We start from the raw sequence: 24,210 nt of genomic DNA, 5'->3' as shown, positions 1-24,210 counted from the left end.
CGTTGATATCATTGCTCATTAGAGAAATAACCGTGGTCTCAATTGATGTCTGTGACCACAAGCTCAAGTGGTTCAGGCTGAATTTGTGAGTCATTGATTTCTATTGCTTATTAAAGGTATGGGTATCTTACTACATAGAGAGATGTGGAAGTGGGATTACCAGGAAATAGAGGTATTGATTGGGTCAAGAAGCAGAGGCTTACGTTTCAAATTCCAAGGGGGAGACAGGATTCAAGGCGAGAGCAGTGTTGATTGAGAGATGTGGGAAAATATTCTGATGAGTCATAAATGTATCAGCCACAAAGAATAATGATGCCGTTACGTTAGAGTTATTGTTATTGTTGCAGAGCTGGGCCTTGTTCGTGCAGCCTCAGCAATCACCCACTTTCATAGACAGATTACATTACATAATTTCTGCCACTTTCTGGTACAAAAATGTATTTTTTTTTATCCCCTTTACATAAAACAAGTATGGGAAGTTGTTATATTTGCCATAATAATTAATTCTGTAGCCCAGTTTATTCCTGAAATATAAAAGTCACATAATACAACCAGAGACAGACATACAGGAAGCTCCTGTGTTAAGCTGGTAATGCTCACTCATGACTCTCTGTCTTTTTAAAGTTGAGGTACTGCTGCTAGTTTTCTATCCTGCTCCTGGTTAAATATTGGACCGACAACTTGCGTTATTTGTTTAACTGATCAAGATGGGTTAAATATTCAGTCCAAATGCTGGGTCATATTTAATTACAGTACTGGGTTAATTCTACCAGTTTTTTTCTACCTCACAATAGGCTATTATTATTATTTTCATGTTTCACATTAAATCTGTAAAAAAAAACTACTACTATTAAACAGTAACATTACTTTGATATATGCACTTACATTACAAAGAACATCAACGTTATGCAAATCAGACAAGTATGCAATAATCAACATAGACACAGGTAAGAAATGCTCTGAAGTTCAGCAACATCAACATCATTAATATGCCAGGTTCGCCTTACAAAATCAGCAAATAATTTAAGACAAATTATTTAAAACAATATTGAATGAAACAGAGGAATACAGGTTTAAATGTTTTTTAATCAACATATCGCGGGAGTAACAATAAACGCCACCTGAATGTTGAATCTTTTTTCCAGCAGGGGGCGGTGTCGCTGCATGATTCCTCTGGGCATGCGCGTCACGACAACCCGGAACAAGGAAGTGCCAACTAAAGGTGGCGATCTTCCTTTTAAATGCATCGTTAGTTGTGCGACCTGAATGCACAACAAAGGCAAATACTTGACGTACCGTTACAACGTAAGTCACCTGTGTTGCTAGGCATTTTTAATCATGACTTTGTTTTCAGTTCTTCCGCAGCGATGTGACATCAGTGTCGTTGATTTCCTTAATTGCTAGCTAAGTGCTACATTTGTTTATCTCTCGGGCTGTTGTGTTTTTTTTTTACAGCGCTTTGCTGGTTATTCTCCACCCGTGGCGCAAGTCTTTCCACCTACTGGGTCTTTCCACCTGTGGGGAAATGTCGTCCGGCAGAGAATCCTGGATGTTCGTTGTAGCGGCAGTAGTGACCGTGTTTCTGCTGGATGCTGTTGTTTTTGTACAAGCTAAGGTAATAGATAAATAAATAATGATGTTAAAAACTACATTTACTCTTTTCTTTTGCTTGCAATTAATTATAAATATTGAAAGCGTGTAATACAACGTATTATGAATTTAATCTTATCTATTTAAAATTTATTTTGTGTATGTGTCAGTGTTTAATTCCTACTCTGTGACTTGAACTTCCTGTCAAACATCCTAATATCATAATTATTTTTTTTGATAAAATCGAGCATGATTTCCTGTCATTTTTCAAAGGAGATGTAAATCGAGGGTTAAGGTAATCAGCAAATAATTTCTCCACTGTTGCTGCACCAGGCAAAACCAAGACAAATACCCCAGTGTTTGACCTTTGACCCCCACATAGAGTCCAGTCTTTGATTGGTTACTATCAATAACGATAGACTGGAATAAAACTGTGAAGAATCTTGAAGCGAGTCTGTTTCACCATCCTTCACCTCCAATTTAAAACAGTGTAAACTCTGTATTTCTGTTCCTTTCAAACTGGATCAGCTGGAATTTTTATGAATATGTATACAAGTGTTTATAATGGATTAGTCGGGATAATTCTGTGAGGGCAAAATACAGAGCTGAGCAATAATCCTAAGTAAACACTTTAACCCGATCTTCTTGACAATCATCTTGACAGAACTTTGAAGATGTTCGCTGCAAGTGCATCTGCCCTCCGTACAGAAACTTCACCGGCCACATCTATAACAAAAATGTTACCCAGAAAGATTGGTAAGAGCAACAGTATTTCTGAAAGATATTGAAAGTCTTTTTCCCCCCCCCCAATGTGGTGGTTTGTCTGTGTAGCAATGATGAACACTTTACATGTGTTTTACAGTAACTGCCTCCATGTAGTGGAGCCAATGCCGGTGCCTGGCCGTGATGTGGAAGCTTACTGTTTGTTGTGTGAGTGCAAGTATGAGGAACGGAGCAGCAACACCATCAAGGTACTACTGGCTTTCTTTGGGGATATGGCAGCACATTTCATTTATTTTTTAGTTACAAATCACACATACCAAGAGTAGCAGGTGTAGTGTGAGTCGAGTGTCCCCAGTTTGTCTGCTTAATCAGAGTAAAGTTTGCAATAGTGTCAATGATGATTCATTTATGCAGGCACATATCATCCAGGAAGGAACAGAAAAAGTGACTTTGAATAAACATATTAGGCCCTTTACTGTCTAGAAATTCATCAGCACAATGTCCAAGACGTGGTGTTATGGTCAACAAACAGAACTGCAAGGCCTTGATGGTGGGATGGTGTGTTGTTGGAGGTTTATGCACGCTAACTTCAAATTACGTTACTCTTTCCAGGTGACCATCATCATTTATTTGTCTGTCGTGGGCGCGCTGCTGCTCTACATGTTGTTTCTGCTACTGGTTGATCCACTTATCCGCAAACACGACCCATACACACAGCCACTGCACAACGAGGAGGACTCTGAGGTAACCATTCAAACAAAGAGCATTTCAGTTCAGTTCATCCGTTTATTTCATTAATCTGGAATGTGAAATTCCTGAATTTTAAACTTGCCTGGACTGTGTGTGTGTGTTCAGGAGATGCGTCCACCGGCAGACAGTGCCCAGGCCAGAGGAAACACGGTGCTGGAGCGGGTTGAGGGAGCACAGCAGCGCTGGAAGAAGCAGGTCCAGGAGCAGCGCAAGACTGTTTTTGACCGCCACAAGATGCTCAGTTAAATCCTGACCTCAAACCCGAGAGTAGGTAACCTCCCCGGGCCCGGCGCTATTGCACTGTCACCAGCTGCACTATTAGGAACCTCTTTGTCATTGCTGCACATTGCATCTACTAAATTAGAATTTCCTCACTAAGAAACATTTAAAGGACCAGTGTGTAGGATTTAGAAAATAACATAAATCTAGATAAAATACAGTATTCACAGTTATGTTTCATTTAGTGCTTTGTCACCTGTAACTGTGAAACGTTGCATTTATTTAAAACATGATGAAGCCAAACGGAGGATGAGGGACAAACTTGCTTGTTTCCTACTGGTCGGGTAATTTAACATGAAAGCTATAACCCGTAGCTTTATAGATTTATGACCAAACTTTGGAAATGGCTTTATCGCTTGGAAATGGAGGCGACCTCTGTTGCCATCTTGAGTCTCACTGCTTGATGCCACTGAATCTACACGCTGGTTCTCTAAACAAAATAATCTAAAAAGCAGATATTTAAAATTAAATCTATTCAGTATATGTCACACATTGAGCTACGTTGCAGTTGTGAAAAAAACTGCATGATTTGCGTACTTGTAATGGATTATTTACAGCAATTTGCAATGTTACGGATTTGGAGTGTCATAAAAAAGTACTAACATACTTTTTTATATATCCATTTGCTGTGAATAACTTTTAAGCTTGTGATCCTTTTTGTTAGCTGCTTCTTAATATTAAATATTTTTTTCTTGTAGTAGAACTGTTACCTCAGAAAAGGTAAGCTAAGTTAGCTAGGAGTACTCTGCTCATGTCATTTCACATTCCTAGTTCAGCACCAATAACTTATTGGTATACTTAATTTCCTCAAACAACAGCCAACAACCAGTTGTCAGTTAGAAGCCAGGTCTCTGATAATGGCTCGGGATGTGGTTGACATGAACAAATATAGTCCACAAATACTGTCTGGGAGGGAAAAACAAACAAAAAGTGGATAAACTGTTGGTGCCTGTCCTACAAATTTGCATAAAAATTGAATGTTATGTTCCTTTGTACCACATGAACTTGATAATTCAATATTATAATCATGCTTTTTCAGCACTTGGTTGCTGTGGATTACACATTTTAATAGATTATATTCAGTAAATGTACCCGGTATGTTTTGCACAGTCCGACCTGACAGTGGTGGCGTTTGATACGTTCATCTCAATCCACATTTTCGGTCAATATTTTTAGTATGCAGCTGTTGTTGCATGCAGTATTCCCAGAAAATGTTTCACAATATAAGCACCAGTCAGCTGAAATACTAGAGGGCATTTCATTGGAAATGTTTACAGGAAGTAATAGTAAAAATAAAGGGCCACCGCGAATACAAGCCTGATTGAAATAAAGTCCTGCTACCTTCTGTAGTTAAGGTAAATAAAAGCTAAAAACTGATACGCATTTGAGGAAATACCTGTGTATATCCAGTGTCATTTGCACTAATAGTGTGATTGAATGGGCTTTGTAATTTAACAGCTTTGCTACTGCTGCTTTCCAGAAAGACCCAGTCTGTGCCTTTTTCTGTCTCTCTCTTTGTTTGGGGAAAATGTGTTCCACCAAACTCAGTGATGAAATAGTGGAGCCTGATTGGTAAAGTGATTGGTGTAACATGTTTTCCATTCAAAGAGGGAAATAGCAAATGGGGCTTTTAAACAGAGCTTTAAAGTCATCTCCAAATGAATAAGATAGAGGAGAATGTCCTCAATCATAACATGTCACTGAATTCCTCCTCGCATTCGACTACTGACTCTCCCTTGTTGGGGGATATACGGTAAAGAAGAGTACGCTGACTCACATTACAGCATGCACAGAGTGAACTGCTGAAGCTGAATTGTCTGTAATGGTTTATTTATCACCAAGATGTTTTTGATTCATTTAAGTTTTGTTTCATATCAGTGTTTTGTATGTGTTTCAAATCTCCAGACTAACTGGAGTATCGTTCATGTCTGTACATTTAGCTTGATGAGAAATAAATAAAATACCCTGAGGGAAATATTTCTGTTCATTCTTCCAGGTGTTAGCATGTTTGAAGAGTTCTCTTTGTCTCAGATTTCCCTCTTGGTTTCCTCTCTACTGTTTATTGTCACTAGGGGGCGACAGAGTACACAACATTTGGGCCCTGTCCCTGCGCTGTGCTGAGAGAAGCACTTCTTTGTCATCAAATTACACAGACTTGTCACAACATTAGGTAAAACAGTGAAAAAGAATGCTTTCTAATATAACATGTTCAGTTTACGTTGAAACAGCATCAGAAAGGGGATAATTCAACTGGATGATCATTTACGCGGCTGTAGTTTGGTGCTGTTAAACTGGATTGAATTAAAAACTAAAAAACTTCACCTCCCTCTGGAGCTTTTTAGACATGCATTAATAAATCCATCTGCTTATAACTGCATTATAGTGTATTAGAAACATTTATTAAATATCAGTATAATAATTTATAAGTGCTAAGTAGATGGACATAAGTGAAATGTATCTCTTTGTGTGAAGGATTCACTGCTGATATTTGGGATTGTCAAGCAATAATTGTAATTGTCAATCCTTAGTGAAGGTGGAAGCAACCATGTGCTTTTCTTTCTTCTCACTCTTTTTGTTTTTGTCTACAGTTTAACGTTCAGCTTCAGAATCTGTTTTGAAAGCAAGGGCATGTTCGTGCCCTCCAGAGCCTTCTTTGTGCGTTCGTGTGCCACTGCTGCCCTGCCCCAACCCCCCCTTGATCCCATCTACTCCCTTCTTCCACCTTCCACCCCTCCACCCTCTCTACCGTCCCCAAGCATGGCTTGCCATTGGTTCACAATCTAAATTTAAACTCCAGCAGGGCCAACTGCGCCTTTGGGCTCGTGTTATTTTTCCCTGCCGAGGTGGGCTTTTTCTGTCAGAGGTCCTAAGTCAGGAGGAGAGGCCTGTGGCTCTGTGTCAGGGAGACTGAGCCAGAGGGAGAGTGGAAGAGGGGAGAGAGAGGCCGGCGGGGGAGCCCACGCACTTTCGGCCGATCTGGAACCTAGGAGCCTTCACAAAGGGGAGTTATCCTGTACCTGAGTTTGGGATTTTACCGTGAGAGGTTGCATTTCTCTGGGATTGGGAGCTTGTTTCAGGTGGAGGCTCCAAGATGGCGGCCAACGCAGATGCGGCCAAGCCGGTCATCATGAATGAAGAGGAGCTGAAGAGGAAGCAGAGGGAGAAGCTTAAGAAGCTACAGGCCACTGGGGGAAACCCTCGACCTGCGAGAACTCTCTTCCTCTTCGGCCTCAAAAATCCCTTCCGCAAGGCCTGCACCAACATTGTGGAGTGGAAGTATCCTTTCTAACTCTCACACACCCAGATTATAAACACAATCTCAGATAGTTGTGTTTGTATACTACGAATATATGGCGTGTGAGATACTCGAGGTAATATGCGGTCATTAGTGCTCTGATCAAGAACTTTAACACCTGGGAAATACTGAAGTTATGTATGTGCTGAGAAGAGAATTATCAGCCATGTTGTTCACCTGTAGTCAGCGTGCTCCAGCCATGTCTATGATAAGGCGATCCCTGAGGCATTAAGACTTTTGTTGTGTTTCGGGCTTGTATCAAAGTCAAGTTTGCACCCCTCAGATTTTCACCTGGAGCTGATCGAAACTAATCTGTCCTCCTCAGCAGACAGACGGAAACATTTATCAAAGAGGGTAGTAGCTGATATTCTGCCTTTTCAGTGTGAAACTGAAGTTCAGACCCATAGATGAACACAACACAACAGTCTGTTGAGTGAAGTCTTGGCCCCTATAGGGGGCCTCCTGCTTTTAGCCCGATGTCCATTCCTGCATCGTGCACACTGTGTTTCCCAGCTAGAATAAAATGAGTTGATCGTATATGTTCAGTAACAACAACGTTATATTCGCATCCAAAGCAGTTTATATCTGACATATGAGTTTAAAATATTGTGATGGTGTGAAACTATATAATTTTCACACTTTTATGTTAGGCAAGGTCATGTGTTGTTTCATGCAGCAGTTTGATCACATTGGTATGTCATTCTGTAATATTTGGCTTAGTTTCTGGTTGCAGTGTAAAACTGAGTTAGAGAACTATACTATATTTACTATAAACTTTGAATACTTTAAAAGTATTCTATCAATGTGCACAGGCTTAGTAAAACTAAATATCTAATAGATTAATCAAACATTTTTTCCCCCTGATGAGTGGTGTTTAAATGGTTTGGTCATATTCTTGGGCTGTGCAGCTGTCCCAGGGCATCACGGAGACATGATGCTGACCTGGCAGGGGAATTCTCACGGAGAGCCCCCTGTGGACGAGAATGAGGCAGCACAGCAGACAAGATTACATGAGCTGTGACCGCTTTGCTGGCTGCCCACCGGGGCTGTTTTAGGGATGATGTTTCAGGCAGCATTTAAAGGCACCGATCAGTTGTCACATTACATTACAAAAAGCACAAATTAACTCACACGGGTGGTATTGAATATTTCTTACCCTTCCAGTGTCTTTGTCATTGTTCCAGGTAAATATTATTTCCCTAGCGATATGTTTTCAGGGATTTTACCAGCATGTATTGTTATGATCTTGAGCCTTACCCTCCAGAACCTTTGAGATCATCATCTTACTGACCATCTTTGCAAACTGTATTGCCTTGGCTGTGTTCCTGCCCATGCCTGAAGAAGACAGCAACAACACCAACACAAGTTTGGTCAGTACTAGAAATCGTAGCTAATGAAAATGTTTACTTACTCATAATAATGTTAAATGCAGTAAAGAACCACAATATTTTACTTGTGGTCTATAGCTCATGATCACCAGCGTTGTACTATGACTGTGAGAGGCCTGCTGTGTTCATCAAATTCATACAGTCGTATTAATTTGCTAAACACAGCTGCAGCTTTGAGCTGTTAAAGTCAGACTCTTCGTAGCTCAGGGTTTCAGCTGCTCATCGGTGTGAGTGCCAAGCCGCATTTAAATAACACCAGACACAGCCCAGTTCTTTATTTGGCCTCCCATCTGTGACTGCAGAGGAACGTGCCATCGAACAATTGCGCTGTGTCGTCATCCATCAATCATTTGTATTCCTCTCTGATCGGGAAACTGGATCAGGTCCTGAGAACTGATATGTGCGGCTCAGAGGCGAGGCTTTTTGTGGGCGAACAGATCATTACGGAAACATTTCACATACACTCTAGATGGCTGGTGATTCACAGTGTCTGGCTGTAATGTAAACAAGCTGGCGGCAGGTGTTTGGCCCCTGGATGCTGCTGATGTGTGTCTAAAAATATTTCATCATCATCATCAGAGGTAATGCTGTGAAGCTGCATTAGCAGTGTATTACAGATGAGAGCCTGCACAACCAAAGGATATTCAGTCATGTCAAGGTGTAATTAGATTAGGGTTAACAATAAGAGAAAGTATATGTTTGATCTAACGGTGCATACATTCTTTCCAGTGCCTCTATAAAATATATGATGTTAAAGCAACACTGGTGTTATGGGCTTTATTTGAGGAGGCCTGCTCTGACGGTCTTTATATATATATATATATATATATATATATATATATCACAGTCCCCGAGAGACTTGACATTCAGCACAAATGTCAATATATAGCCACCATCGTCACTTACTATGTGACATTTGGCCGTTAAACTCCACACACCACAAAGTTAATCCCAGATCTTGTTGATGCATCTCACCTGCACCCTGGCCAAATTCATGCGGTTGCCCAAATCTGACACCCTGCTCTTTGATACCTTTGCTTTAGCGCTCTCGCCGCCCTCTTCCCTGAATACTTGTTTCTTCTTGCGATGCCATTCCTCAGAGGTGAAATCTGTAAGAAGAGATGATTGCCCCCCTCCCCTCGTTGCTGTTAGAAGTAGGTCGGAGTAGAGGCTGTCACTCCTCTGACGCAGGTGGATAAAGGGGAAATCTTGCCTCCAAAAAGTATTCAGGGCTGCAATGTTGACAGTGTTGACGCGCAGCTATCATTAAATCTATAAATACATTTATTCTTGTTAGTGGACGCAGAGTTGGCCTTGGTGGTTGGAGGGTTGGAGTATATAATTTGCCTTAAAGTTCATTGTGCATAAAACCAGTGCTTGGATTCTCTTGGATCTCTATCACACTGTTATCATATTACAGCCTCTTGTGTTTAGATCAGTGGCGAGTGTGAGGAAAGCCATGTGCAGCTCTGTGTCTGGCTGCCGTGTGTCGACACTGAAGACAAAAGCACAGATGCAGTGTGCAGACAGATGCTTTCATTCGACCGCCTTGACACGTTATCAGTTCATCATCATCAGCAAAGCCTTATAAAACATTTTGCTTTACATCAGATTGGCACATCACCTACTTGTTTCATCACGGCTCAGACTGTTTCAGTAAACGCTCAGTGAGCCATGTGCCCCCCCATATGTTCATATTTCCTGAGGTTGTGTTCAACAGGCTTGCCAAATGGGATGACTTTATCTAATACCAGCAACTGTTTAGCTGAACGTCTTATGCTGTTCTTCCTCACAAGTGCCTCAAGAGCAACTTAACACTCTCCTAACGCTGACAAGTGTAGTCTACGAGCAGCAATATCACTGCTCTCTGCTGCACAACTAGATACGGCAACAAAACAATGCTTTTCAACCTGGTGTTAAGTTGCTCTTCTAATGCAAAACACAAACTTTACTCTGCTTGTTCTGAGTTTTATTTGAATGTGAGAGTTGTGACCTTTTCTACACTTTAGCGTCCTTGTTTTGTCTTTGTCTTACTGCAGGAGAGTCTGGAGTCTATCTTCCTGATCATCTTCACGCTGGAGTGCTTTTTGAAGATAGTAGCGTACGGGCTCGTGTTCCATGAAGGGGCCTATTTACGGAACTGTTGGAACATATTGGACTTTGTCATCGTCTTCATGGGGTAAGATGAGCTGTGAGCTGAAGGTGGATATATCTCAGCTGCCCAAGGATGCAGCTTCCCTCTGACACGTCACTTTTTTAATGGTTGAAAATGTAAACTGGAATGTGAACTGGAATCAGGCAGCAGTTTTGCAGGTGTGGGCACTTACGTCTGTACTGTCTTTTCCTACAGTCTCTTCACTTTTGCTTTGGACACCATAAATACGATATCAGGTGTGCCACTGGAGAAGGGTGGGGGTTTTGATATGAAGGCACTGAGAGCCTTCAGAGTGCTGCGACCCCTACGTCTTGTTTCTGGAGTTCCCAGTAAGAGCCTGTGCTTTTTTTTCCCCACACATACTGCAGACTGATCCATCTGGAAACTTGTATGTGAAGAAAGCTTACTGAATGGTTGTACCTTTCAGGCCTACAGGTGGTGATGAACTCCATCCTCAAAGCCATGCTGCCTCTGCTGCACATCGCCCTGCTGGTCTTCTTGCTCGTCACCATCTATGCCATCATGGGACTCGAGCTCTTCAAGTGCAAAATGCACAAGACCTGCTATTACACCAGCACAAGTATGAGTCCGAGGGCGCAATCAAACATTGTGACTTTTATTTTAAGTGGCGTTATATTCACGTCTTTTCTTCGACCCACAGAAATCTACGCCACAGCGGAGGGTGAGCTGCCTGCCCCCTGCGCTCAGGCTGGTAATGGACGCCGCTGCCTCATCAACGGCTCTGAGTGTCAGCCGGGCTGGGAGGGTCCTAACAATGGCATCACCCACTTTGACAACATCGGCTTTGCCATGCTTACGGTATACCAGTGTATCACCATGGAGGGATGGACCAAAGTGCTCTACTGGGTCAGTGACGGCTTGAATACGGTCTCAGTTGATGATAGATTGTGATATTTGCACCGACATCTCAGCTTTAATTCACATTTAGATGATAATTTTGACAGAACTCACTGTTTTCGGCTGACCATCTAGAGTTGTCTTTCAGGTTAATGATGCCATCGGAAATGAGTGGCCCTGGCTCTATTTTGTTCCTCTTATTCTGGTGGGTTCCTTCTTTGTGCTCAATCTGGTTCTGGGTGTGCTCAGTGGGTAAGGCAGCTATAAACCTCTATAATCTTTCTTCTTCACATAAACAAATATATAATCGCACTTGTTATTTTTTGTTGCTCCACACAGAGAGTTTACCAAAGAGCGAGAGAAGGCCCGGTCACGTGGAGAGTTCCAGAAGTTGCGAGAGCGTCAGCAGCTGGACGAGGACCTTCACGGCTACATGGAGTGGATCACTCACGCTGAAGTCCTGGATGCCGACCGGGAGGGTAAAGGTGAGCTCTATGAACCCCGTCAGAACCCACCCCATGTGGAGACATGTTCAAATTACAACTGTTATTGTCTTGCCAGGTCTGCTGCCTTTGACCAGCGGAGACTCCGACACAGACAGCCTGTATGACCTGGAAGGCAAGAGTCAAATCATCTACTACTAGTGAGTCTTCTATCTTGTAAATGCGGAAAAGCTGGCACACAACATCCATGGCTATTGCTTGGAACCTTAAGCGAGGGTTATTTTTTGTGTTAAGCCGCCTGGCCCGTCGCTGGAATCGTTTCTTCAGGATGAAGTGCCTGGTGTATGTGAAGACCAAGAGCTTCTACTGGCTGGTGATGATCCTCGTCTTCTTCAACACTCTGACCATAGCCACAGAGCACCACCACCAGTCTGAATCACTGACTTCCCTGCAAGGTCCGTGGTTAATATATTTTCATGACAATTATTTAGACAAATTCCATTCTGGTAAAGTTTTATTCATTTGTCTCTTCTCCTGTCTTGACAGATGTGGCTAGTCGTGTTCTGCTGGTGCTCTTTGTCCTTGAGATGTTTGTGAAGATGTACGCTCTGGGACCCAGAGCATATTTCATGTCTCTCTTTAACCGCTTCGACTTCTTCGTGGTGCTGTGTGGTATCTTGGAGATGATCATGTTGTCTGCAGGGGCCGTGGCTCCCCTGGGTTTCTCTGTACTCAGGTGTATCCGGCTGCTGAGGATCCTCAAAGTCACAAAGTAAGTCCATTCCCTTCAAATTGTCGCGTTGCATCATTTAGGTATAATGTGATTTATTGTCATGTAATACCTCCCCTCTGTTCTTTTCAGGTACTGGACCTCTCTAAGTAACCTTGTAGCCTCTCTCCTCAACTCTGTTCGCTCCATTGCCTCCCTGCTCCTCCTCCTCTTCCTCTTCATCGTCATCTTCTCACTTCTGGGCATGCAGGTGTTTGGGGGGAAATTTAACTTCGACGACCAAAGACCCAAACGGAGTAACTTTGACAACTTCCCTCAGGCCCTGATCAGTGTGTTTCAGGTGAGATGATTCGCTTTGATCTTGTAAAACCATATCATTCATGATCAGTAGTTTAAATTAAAGCTTTTTTTTTTATCTCCAACTATCCCTCAGATCCTCACAGGAGAGGAGTGGACCTCCATCATGTACAATGGCATAATGGCCTACGGAGGGCCTCAGATCCCTGGCATCCTGGTCGCCATCTACTTTATCATCCTCTTCGTCTGTGGAAACTGTATCCTTCACTTAGACTCATGTCCTAATGTCATCTCGGATTCAAGAATATATGGAAATTATGTTAACATATCTTTTTTTCCTGAGCTCCTGAGCAGATATCCTCCTCAATGTCTTCTTGGCCATCGCCGTCGACAACCTGGCAGAGGCTGAGAGTCTGACTTCTGCTCAGAAAGAAAAGGCAGAGGAGAAATTAAGGAGAAAGCTGCTGAGGTGAATAAATAATACCACAACTTAAAGCAAGGTAAGAGGATCAGCTCTGCTCTCTAGCTAATATTACTTCTTACACTCCAGGTCCAAAATGCCTGACAAGACTGATGAGGAGAGGGAGAGGATATCTAAGAAACTGGCAGAGCAAAGGGCCAAGTTGGAGGGCATGCCCACCACAGCCAAGGTAAGTCCCGTTTCTGGCGTCATATAACATCTTTATGATTAACAAGGATTGATTAATTTGCAGCAAAAATATGTATAATACACATTTATCTTCTGTCCCCAGCTCAAAATTGATGAGTTTGAATCCAATGTCAATGAAGTGAAAGATCCGTTCCCACCTGCTGACTTCCCAGGTAAAGCAAAAAAATGTCTTAGCCTCAAAGCCTCCCACATGTAGTTGTGGCAGATGGAGGTCACTAATTGTAGGAGCCCATATTCATTACACCATCTGTTTATCAGTGCTGCTGTCCTGGCTATGTTACAGTACAAGTATAGTAACCCCCGCATCACTCAGCCAGGTCTCTGAGTTGTGTTTATAGCAGAGTGTAAAGCTATTTTCAAACTACCTTTGTGACTACCATATAAAGCCTTCCACATCCTTCAGTTTCTTCTTCATGTTTTAATGTGAATACGTCACTGCGGCATAGAAATTTAAGTTAGTATTTAACACTTGACAGGTGATGACGAGGAGGTCGAGCCTGAAATCCCCATCAGCCCTCGGCCCCGACCTATGGCCGACCTGCAGCTGAAGGAAGAAGCAGTTCCACTGCCTGAAGCCAGCTCCTTTTACATTTTTGGGCCTCAGAACAAGTAGGAATCTGACAATATGTACAATGCTCTAATACAAAAAAAATGTCTGTGCGTGCTCACACGTCTTTTCTTTCACACCCAGGTTCCGCAAGCTGTGCTACAAGATCATCAATGCTTCGTCCTTCACCAACTTAATCCTCCTGTTCATTCTGCTCTCCTCCATCTCGCTGGCAGCTGAGGACCCCATCGATCCCAAGTCCTACAGAAACCAGGTGACATCCAAGTATAGCCCAGCGCACGGGACTCATACCTGTTGAAAGAAGGCGGCATTTGATAACAGCTTCTGTGTTGCTGTGTCTTTCTCTTAGATCTTGGCCTATGCTGACATCGTCTTCACAACTGTGTTCACCATTGAGATTGTACTGAAGGTACAAGCTTTATTTAGGTCGATGTGTTTTTCTCTGAAGCGACGATTAATCCTTTCTTTTAAAATTTGATAGTCTCACGCTGTCTCCCGTTTCTTTAAATAATATTCTCGGCAGAGCGCAGCATTACACTCATCACAGGCCATTAGACTGTTCCCTCATAACACTGAGGAGTTTTTCTTCAGGTTTCACCGTCATTTTCTCTGAGATGGATGGACTGAGATTACATCTTTACTTATGTGATTAAGATGAAAGAATTACCCATAATAACTCATGATGACAGTAGTTAGTAGTAGAGATATGAATCTAAATACTGTTACATTTTCAACATTTAGGCTGCTGCTGACATAATTTGTCATTATCGACTGAATAATTTAGGTTCAGGTTCGTCCAAACTACAACAGCCCATTCGGTTTAATATTACATTAGGTTAAAAGGCAGTTAATGCTCATCTCTGTTTATCGCTTTTTAAACTCTATCATGCGTATAACTGTGCTACATGTCTCTGACAGATGACCGTGTACGGAGCATTCATGCACAAAGGCTCTTTCTGCCGTAACTCTTTCAACATCCTGGATCTGATTGTGGTCGGAGTGTCTCTCCTGTCAATGGGAATGGAGTGAGTGTGCATGTCGGCATCACCCGATCCACCAAATTTCCCTAAATTGACACTGTTTATACAACAATCTAAGACACGTATGTAAAGGTTGCTTTTGGTCACGTGTCGTTTGCAGATCCAGTGCCATCTCCGTGGTGAAGATTCTCAGGGTGCTGAGGGTGCTGAGGCCTCTCAGAGCTATCAACAGAGCCAAAGGGTTAAAGGTACATTAAATGCCTGGATCATTCCTCTGCAGAGATGGCTATGTTTCTGAATGAAATTAATTAGTTAATTTACTTAAATACGAGTAAAAAACATTTTTTTTCAATCTGACTTCAGTGAAAGTACAAAAGTATCATTACTAACATATATTTAAAGTATAAAGAGTGTTTATTCTGCAGAAAGAAATTTATATATTATCACTCTACATGACATCATTTGGTTGGTAATACTGGTGATTTTATTTGTGAATGCAACTTTAGAAGCAGTGGTTCCCAACATAGGGTCCAGCAACTCTTTGAATGGTCACAAGATACATGTTAGGGGTCACAAGCTGGTTATTGGAAAACCTTCTTAGAAGTTGTGAAAACAAGGGGCCCCAAACAGGCACTGCTCACAAGTGTCAAAAACTGAAAAGACTTCTGACCACTGATTTAACGTTAATATATATCTTATCAGATTAACAAATGTTTGCATAATCATGTACAAAAAAATAATCTGTTACAGTGCAGTAAAATCATCTGACATAAATGTAATATTAGTATAAGTACTTGGAGACTACGTCAAATTTGTACACACTGAGTGAATTAAATAATTAAAGTTGACCACCATGTTTCACGCCTGCAGTTTTACACAATATTTATTGGTTATTGTTTGTGTTTCCTTTGACAGCACGTGGTCCAGTGCGTGTTTGTGGCCATCAAAACTATTGGCAACATCGTCCTGGTCACCATGCTGCTGAATTTCATGTTTGCCTGTATAGGAGTCCAACTCTTTAAGGTAAGTTTATTTTTTTTCATTATAGCCATATGTGGTCTTATACTGTAAAGATCATATTGACAAACTAATCTAAAATAATGATAAGAAGCCTCGTTGATATAATTGTGTAACTTTCCATCCCAGGGTAAATTCTACAGCTGCACAGACCCGACCAAAATGACTGAGGAGGAATGCCAGTGAGACAAACCACACATCACAGCTTTCATTTGTCAGAAATGTAATTTCATTCTGGGGTGACCATTCACTGTGTCTGCTCTCAGGGGAAACTTCGTTAAGCACATGGAAAACTCGCTGCAAGACATAGTGGTGGCCAAAAGAGAATGGATCAACAGCGACTTCAACTTTGACAACGTCCTCTACGGGATGCTGGCTCTCTTCACTGTTTCAACATTTGAGGGCTGGCCAAAGTAAAGCACACAATAAATTTAGTTTTGATAAATTGCATCCTTGATAAGATTACTTTGTTCTGTTTGATTGAGTTAGATGTCAGTGTATTGTATTAGGTGGATATTGAGTTGGAAGTAATTCCATTGCCTGGAGCCTGTCCAGATTATCTTTATCCCGCCTGATCTTTGTCTTGCTGTTTCCTCTCTTCTCTCAACATGACTGTATGTGTCCCCAGACTATTATACAGAGCCATAGATTCAGATGAAGAAGATATGGGTCCGGCGTTTAACAAGCGCGTCGACGTGTCCATCTTCTTCATCATCTACATCATCCTCATCGCCTTCTTTATGATGAACATCTTTGTGGGCTTCGTCATTGTCACCTTCCAGGAGCAGGGCGAGCAGGAGTACAAGAACTGTGAGCTGGACAAGAACCAGGTACTCTGAGCACGGGGAAAGTGACGGTCCTCGTAAAATCTAAAACATGTTATTCTAATTTAGGATGCCTCATTATTTTTCCTTGAACGCATCTCCTGTCTGTCCTGCCTCCCTTCAGCGTCAGTGTGTGCAGTACGCCCTAAAGGCTCGTCCTCTGAGGTGTTACATCCCCAAAAACCCTTACCAGTACAGGGTCTGGTACATTGTCACCTCCTGCTACTTTGAGTACCTCATGTTCTTCCTAATTATGCTAAACACCTTGTGTCTGGGGATGCAGGTAAGTCAATTAAGATCATGTGGCAACTTAAAGTGATGACAGATCATATTCAGTAATCCTTATTCAGGTTTAAGTTATTTAGGGGCCCAAATCACATCAAGAGTGATTTTTTGGGCGTAAAATTAGAACATGAAAATCTGACAAGAACAACTTCATAGAAAATCCTAGACTACTAAAATTTGCACAGAAATGTGTCAAATTATTTGCAAAAGTGCATCTTAATTTCAGCAAATGAATGGTTCTTTCAGTCTGCTTTCATGTATCTTTGCTCGTAGAGGACTGAACAACTAATGAGTAGATGAGATTCAGTTTTAAAATGTTTAAAATTGGTCTAAACCTATTTATTCAGACTTTTATCAGTTTATCACAACAGTGATCTTATTTATGCAGGTCTGACCATCTTTCGTGTTACTAAATTCTTGATTTGAACTCAAGTTGCCAACATGCTGCAGAAAAAAATATCCATTCTGTAATTACACTACTTCTGACACGGTTATATTAATCTGTTTCAGCACTGTAACCAGTCGGACCATGTCACAAAGCTGTCCGACATGCTGAACTTGATCTTCACCGTGCTCTTCACCGTGGAGATGATTCTCAAGCTCATGGCCTTCAAAGCCAGGGTAACCTCTCTAATGTCTGCCGCTCCAACAGTCAACCCAGCCCCCTCTCTCATTCCCTAATGGGCCTGCATGCTCCGTCTCTTTGTGCAGGGCTACTTTGGAGACCCCTGGAACGTCTTTGACTTCATCATCGTCATCGGCAGCGTTGTTGACGTCATCCTGAGTGAAGTCGATGTGAGTACATACAGTGAGATCCTGAAGAGTTCCCCAGATTTCAGATTGTCATTGCAGGCGCCGTATTTAAAAGTCCCTTGTGTTGTCTAAATGAGACATTCCCAGGCAGCAGTTGTGCGTTTCAATCTGGAATGACCGAATGTGTAAATATAAGCGTATAATAGTGGCCAGACAGCTGAGTGGTGTCAGGAGAACTAGCTCACAGGACGTGGTCAGTACTGTTGTTTGTTGTTGCTGTTGTTTTCTACCTTACCCCCTCCACTTTTTCACCTGCCTTGTCCAACTTCAGGTGTATTTTCATCACAGAACCACACAATATATTTATATGTATATATTATTCCCACTGTTATTCATTGATTTATACGTGTTGTGTGAGCACTTTAAAAGCACAATATAAAAGAAGGATTTAGTGCTAGTTTATGTTGTAATGCTACACAAACTCTGCGTTTCCTTCACTTCAGTCACAGTTGTTTCTTGTCACTGCGTTGTGCTCATTTGTGCATCCACAAACACAAGCTTGTAGCCATTTGTTTTCTCCATCCCAAACCTGTTTTACATCTTTCTCCTCTTCCTCCACCTTCTCTTCTTCTTTCTTTTCCCTCATCCACCCCTCTGCCCTCCGTGCACCTCACTCCTCACCTGTCTATCCTCCACAGACTGCCCTGGCCTCCAGTGGAGGACTGTACTGTCTCCATGGCTGCGCTGTAAATATCTGATCTGCACTGCACTGCTGCATGAGCCTTGCTGTGTGAGCACTCCACTATGTTCTCTACTAAACCGTAGCGCTACTTTAATGAATCGTGTGCTGCTCAACCTGCTGGTGAGACATCTGCGTTTCAGTGAGATGGGACCTCAGGGGGTTTGTTACACTGGATAAACAGCACTACATCTCAACAGTGTATTAGTGGCTGTTTAACTGAATGAAAACTGTTAATATTGTGACAGCAAAGCATGTGTATGAGTTACGAACTGCAACTGCTGCAGCAGCAAAGACGCTCTAGTAACTCATCAAAAGTGGTTAAAAAAAAGTAGTCTAATATTAACCCTAGTTTGAGATTGTAAATAATAAAATATTCAACAGTTGTGATGGGTTTATGATATTAAATACAACGCTTGCAACTACAGCTTGTCATTTCCTCATCTGTTCTTTGCAGGAGACGAACCCCATGCAAGTAATTGCGGTAAGCCTCCCAACATTAAAACCCAGCCACGTTTTGATGTTTTACTTTTTTTTTGTTGTTTAGAAAACTTTGTCTTTTTGTCCATAGGCCTCTGAAAACGCCTCCGTTTCCATCACCTTCTTCCGACTCTTCCGTGTCATGCGTCTGGTCAAACTTCTGAACCGTTCAGAGGGCATTCGTAACCTGCTGTGGACCTTCATCAAGTCTTTCCAGGTCATTATTATCAACATTTTTTTAAAATTTATTTCCATTCTCTGCTGTTCTGCTTCGTATGTTCTTCTGTGGAGATTTTTTTTTTCAATGAGCTGATTATTTTCTGTCTGCAGGCTCTCCCTCATGTGGCTCTGCTCATTGTGATGCTCTTCTTTATCTACGCTGTCATCGGGATGCAGGTACAGTCTTTAGTGTTAATATTTTTGGTTAAATACGGTCAAAACAAGTTCTTACATAAGTCACTGGTGACTGACACTTCGTTTGACTCGGACCCTCAGATCTTCGGTAAGGTGTCCTTGGTGGACGGCACCCAAATCAACCGCAACAACAACTTCCAGACATTCCCTCAGGCTGTTCTGATGTTATTCCGGTGAGTCCTTTGGACAGAATCTGGAGTTCAAACCTCGACATTTAGGAAGTTGAAAGGATCTCACTGTTTGGTCTGGGTGCAGATGTGCTACTGGAGAGGCTTGGCAGGAGGTCATGATGGCCTCAATGTACGGGAAGAAGTGTGACCCCAAGTCCGACTTCCTGCCAGGAGAAGAGTACACTTGCGGGTCCAACTTTGCCGTCTTCTACTTCCTCAGCTTCTACTGTCTCTGTGCCTTCCTGGTGAGAAGCAGCCACGTGTTCATAAGTCATCTTTCTGCTAAAGGAATATTCATATTTAAGCCATTATCAAAGAGAATCCTATTTCCTCACATATGCCTTTCTTTTCCCACTCCAGATCCTCAACCTGTTTGTGGCCGTCATCATGGACAACTTCGATTACCTGACCCGTGATTGGTCTCTGCTCGGTCCACACCATCTGGATGAGTTTAAGAAGATCTGGGCTGAATATGACCCTGAAGCCACGTGAGCCCAGACACCACAATGAGATCCACTCTAACGTCTCTGTTATTTACATTGAGTTAACCCTTAGGATGAGGTAAGACTTTAGTATCACTCCAGGTGTGTATTAAATGTTTGATCTAACAGGGGGAGAATCAAACATCTGGACGTGGTGACACTGCTGCGACGTATCCAGCCTCCACTGGGATTTGGCAAGTTCTGTCCTCATCGTGCTGCATGCAAGGTACATGCAGTCATAAAGCAGAGGCTATGTGGTGCTTACATTTACAGTGAATAATTTATGTTGGTTAAACAAACATGTATAGAGACATAAATATAGAGAGTTTGATTGTTCTCTTCCTCTTGTCTGTAGCGCTTGGTTGGTATGAACATGCCTCTCAACAGTGATGGCACCGTCACCTTCAATGCTACGCTGTTCGCTCTGGTTAGGACTGCACTCAAAATCAAAACGGAGGGTACTGTTCTCTATCATCACAGCATAAACGTTATATAATACATGCATTTCCTTTAACTTGAAGTGTGCGTTTTAACTGAGTTAAATGTTAAATTCCTAACAGGTAACTTTGAGCAGGCCAACGAGGAGCTGAGAGCCATTATAAAGCAAATCTGGAAACGCACCAGTATGAAACTGTTAGACCAGGTCATCCCACCTATAGGAGGTCAGTCTATAGACACACTTACACGTCATCTTTACAAAGTCCACTGCTTCTCACACAGACAATGCTTTAACTTACAGATGATGAGGTGACTGTGGGGAAATTCTACGCCACCTTCCTGCTCCAAGATCACTTCCGCAAGTTCTTGAAGCGCCAGGAGGAGTACTACGGCTATCGGCCAACTAAGAAGAGCGCCTCAGGCCCAGAAATCCAGGTGAGTCTGTCTATTAAATAATAAAGCTCAATAAAATGTTGTATCCCTACATATTTATGCACTTCATGTTACTTGATTACAGCGCGAGCTTGCTTTTATGCACGTCTTGTGGTTTTCTAACACTGGTGCTCAACTTTTGTCTCCTTCCAGTCATTGTGAACATCTTCATTTATCTACATGCTTCATGTTTTTCTAGGCGGGTCTGAGGAGTATAGAGGAAGAGGCAGTTCCAGAGATGCACAGGGCCATTTCAGGAGACCTGCAAAATGAGGAAGAAATGGACAGAGCTATGGAGGAGGCTGGAGAAGAAGGCATTTACCAGGTACAACAGAGAGAGCCAACCATTCACACTCACATGCACACCTACGGAGTACCCGGAGAGAACCCATGCAGACACAGGGAGAACATGCAAACCCCACACAGATGCTTGTTAGATGCCTAACCACCACACCACTGATTGACATTACCTTACATAATATAAATTACAATTAATGTGGGCTTATACCTGCATGTCGGCTTGTCTTGCTTGGTGTTTGCAGCGCTCACACGGTCTGTTTGGTAACCGGGTGGACTCGTTCTCTGCTGAGGCCGACAATGCCCAGTCGGCGCAGCAGATGACCAACCAACGGCCCCTCAAGTTCTCTGAGAGCCAGCCCGAGTCTCCACCAAACTCCTCCGGCTTGGTGTCCAGCACTGAATTCTTCCCTACGTCCACACAGAGAAACAACACGAACAACAACGCTTTTGCAGAGTGAGAACAGACAACACACTCCGAATTAGTTTGATGGCATACCATGTGATATGTGCTCAAGGTGGCGCCATGTCTGATGGGTGGCGATTTTTGTTGTCTTTCAGATTTTCATTTGAAAGAGAAGGCAGTCCAGTGGAGTTTTACCATCCCAGCGAGGATGCAGAGCCAGGTATTGCTCAAGAACAGGATTCAAATTAAAAGTTTTTCCAATTAACACATTTTGACATTGTCCATTTACTCTTTTATTAGACAACATACGCTCCTGGAACTTCACAGTGAGAACGGATAAAACACAGGTAATATTATGTTCAAAGGCTCACCCATCCAGTGTGCTCTATGACGGACAGAACATGTGGGAAATGCATGATTGTTGTAAATACCTTTTCATCTGCAGTTCCCTTATGACCCTTACTACGGTGACGGGCAGAGTCAGAGCTCCCACACTGCAGCCGACCAGCTCGTCCAGGAGGTACTACACGGTTTTATTAAAACACTATGCAATTATCAACACTGTCGGTTGGAAAAGTCTTGGTGCACTGTCAGATCTGTCTGAGGCAGGTGATAATAACCTAAGTCCATCTTGGAGGCCGATGCTAGTCATGGATTGCAACAAGCTCTTGTGGAAATGGAAAGTCATCTGGGGGACCCAGTAGATGGAAGAATCACTCGTTGCACTTTATGCATCCAAATGAGTTTTACAGAATAATAGGAGAGTTTATGTAAAGAAACACAACTCTAAAACGCTTTTAAATTACCTCATCAATAGTCTTTGCCTTTGAGTATTACAAGAGCTGAAGTCTCCAATGGAGAAATGCTCTAACATGCCAATTAAGGCCTGACAAGTCAATGCAGTGAAGTATTTATGTTAGATAAAGGACTATCTTATATTATTGTTGAACTCACAAAATGAACAGTGTAGTTGAAGAATGGCTTGTTTTAGTGTTTGATTGTGCTTATATTAATCCAGCTGGAGCAGCATTCACACCATTAAAGCTTTACAACTAATAATATACAAAATTATGTCACTATATGTAATTGAGAACCCTGCACATTGTTTTTCCTCTAGGCTCTGGCTGAGGGCGGTCTAGCGTCCCAGGCCAGAGACCCGGGCTTCGTCTCTGTAACTAAGAAGGAGATGGCTGACGCCATGCACATCCCCATCAATGAGATGGAGGGCGTGGCTCGGGGCATCCTCAACGAGCGCTCCGGCAGCGTCGCCTCCGTCAAAAAGAGACGCCCCATCCCCGTTCCTCCTTCTGGCCCTGCCGTGGCACAGGAAACCCGCCAGCCAGATCCGGCTGTGAGGAGAAAGAGACGCCCAATTCCCTTGATTCCCTCCCGACAGGAGGCCGACTCGGAAGTTTAGAGGCTGTCAGTTGAGTTTATATGGTTAAGCATATGGTTTTTACACACTATTGATGGCTCCAACTCACATCACGTTACCAAACTTGTTGCCCCTTTGGCAGTATGTATTTAATATATTGTCAATTGTGGCTGAAACGTAATCAACGAGAATCTGATACTGAAACATCTTATTCTTCAGATTTATTGAACCAATAAAAACACTAACTTATCTCAGAGTGGACAGATTGACGCACTTTCTTTGTAGTGTGTGTTGAGGTTATCCATTCCACAGACTTATGGGACAACCATGTGAGTGAGCTGAGTGTCTTACTGAAGCCTCACTGAAGGAGGTAGGATTGTGACTGAAATGTCTAAAGTGACTCGGTGAATACAGAAAGGAAGGCGGCGTCTTTATTGTGCTGCTCATCACCGAGGACGGAGGGAAAAGACTTTGTGGAACCAATGAGTGACTTCGCATCCAGGCCCAGAAAAGTTTAACTGCTTCTTAAAGGGGCTCTGGTGCTGACAGTGAAAGTTGCAGGATTGTTATTTTATTTATTTACAAAAGCGGTGTCCATCACTGTCTTTTAATACTGAAGTTATCCAAGTCTTCTTCTGCTCACAGCCGTTGTATGGACTTGGTATCAGCAGTTTGTTTTTTAGAGAGGAAATCTTGTTTTTGGGACGTGGAGGAACATTTAGCCGTTACAGTAATTATCTTGCTGTAATAAATTATTTGTTCCATTTAAAGGCATACTGTAGTAAAGCAGACGATGCATATGGTCTTTAAAACCATTGCTGCAGGTTTTATGTTTTTATTTCATTTACATGTACTTGTAATCCCTGAGCACTGGGAGTAGTTCAATACAGACAAGGTTTCTTCAGCATACCTGGAGTATGGTTTATTTAGCTTGAAAGCTCAGAGACTTAGAATAATTTTTGCACTTGTTTCATGTTTTGCGCCTAAATGCCGACACCGACGGGCCTTACAGAGGATCATTATTCTTTTTTTTTTTACATTTGTCCTTTGGTCAGCCTGCGTCCTGTTGTCACGCATACTTTATGTTTTGAGGTTTTGGAGACATTGATATTTTAAATGAACTTCAGTTATGAATCTGTGCCGTTACGGTTGATGTTTCTCTGGAGTTTTCACCACTGACAAACAGAAATAAATCATCCAAAACATTTACCTCTGTGTTAGTTTTTTTCCCCCTCTACAAACAAGCCAGTAAGTTGACAGGACACTTGACAAAGCATTAATTGGGATTTGGAAAAGGAACAAAACTGGTGCGTGTGCTCAAACTCAACTACTGACAGAAACATAGTTTCAGGAGGTTATTGCAGACGGAGCA

General features: G+C 42.3%; 2 protein-coding genes across 2 annotated transcripts; both read left to right on the top strand.

Annotated features, from left to right (window-relative positions):
- Positions 1–1,089: 1,089 nt before the first annotated feature.
- On the top strand, positions 1,090–5,317 carry tmem9 (transmembrane protein 9). The gene is made up of 6 exons (XM_084552930.1): positions 1,090–1,305; positions 1,456–1,615; positions 2,255–2,346; positions 2,453–2,561; positions 2,926–3,057; positions 3,169–5,317. The coding sequence occupies exons 2-6, from the start codon at positions 1,526–1,528 to the stop codon at positions 3,307–3,309; spliced, it is 564 nt and encodes a 187-aa protein (XP_084409056.1). The 5' UTR covers positions 1,090–1,305; positions 1,456–1,525; the 3' UTR covers positions 3,310–5,317.
- LOC311494075 (dihydropyridine-sensitive L-type skeletal muscle calcium channel subunit alpha-1-like) lies at positions 3,312–24,009 on the top strand. The gene is made up of 46 exons (XM_084552931.1): positions 3,312–3,330; positions 5,415–6,618; positions 7,902–8,007; positions 10,065–10,204; positions 10,376–10,509; positions 10,608–10,760; positions 10,842–11,047; positions 11,187–11,290; positions 11,378–11,523; positions 11,600–11,681; positions 11,776–11,936; positions 12,028–12,253; positions 12,344–12,551; positions 12,645–12,765; positions 12,863–12,977; positions 13,059–13,158; positions 13,261–13,330; positions 13,655–13,787; positions 13,870–13,999; positions 14,096–14,155; positions 14,665–14,771; positions 14,887–14,974; positions 15,642–15,749; positions 15,873–15,925; positions 16,010–16,156; positions 16,372–16,573; positions 16,692–16,850; positions 17,363–17,473; positions 17,564–17,647; positions 18,304–18,351; positions 18,802–18,828; positions 18,916–19,041; positions 19,155–19,220; positions 19,320–19,411; positions 19,494–19,653; positions 19,769–19,896; positions 20,020–20,116; positions 20,246–20,348; positions 20,451–20,552; positions 20,630–20,763; positions 20,960–21,085; positions 21,303–21,514; positions 21,619–21,683; positions 21,764–21,810; positions 21,909–21,983; positions 22,581–24,009. Exons 2-46 carry the CDS (start codon positions 6,434–6,436, stop codon positions 22,878–22,880), a joined length of 5,547 nt encoding a protein of 1,848 aa, XP_084409057.1. The 5' UTR covers positions 3,312–3,330; positions 5,415–6,433; the 3' UTR covers positions 22,881–24,009.
- The last annotated feature ends 201 nt before the right edge of the window (positions 24,010–24,210 follow it).

The sequence above is a fragment of the Chelon labrosus genome (assembly GCF_963514085.1).
Source record: "Chelon labrosus genome assembly, chromosome: 10".
Lineage (NCBI taxonomy): Eukaryota > Metazoa > Chordata > Actinopteri > Mugiliformes > Mugilidae > Chelon > Chelon labrosus.
This window is presented reverse-complemented; position numbering and strand designations above follow the sequence as displayed.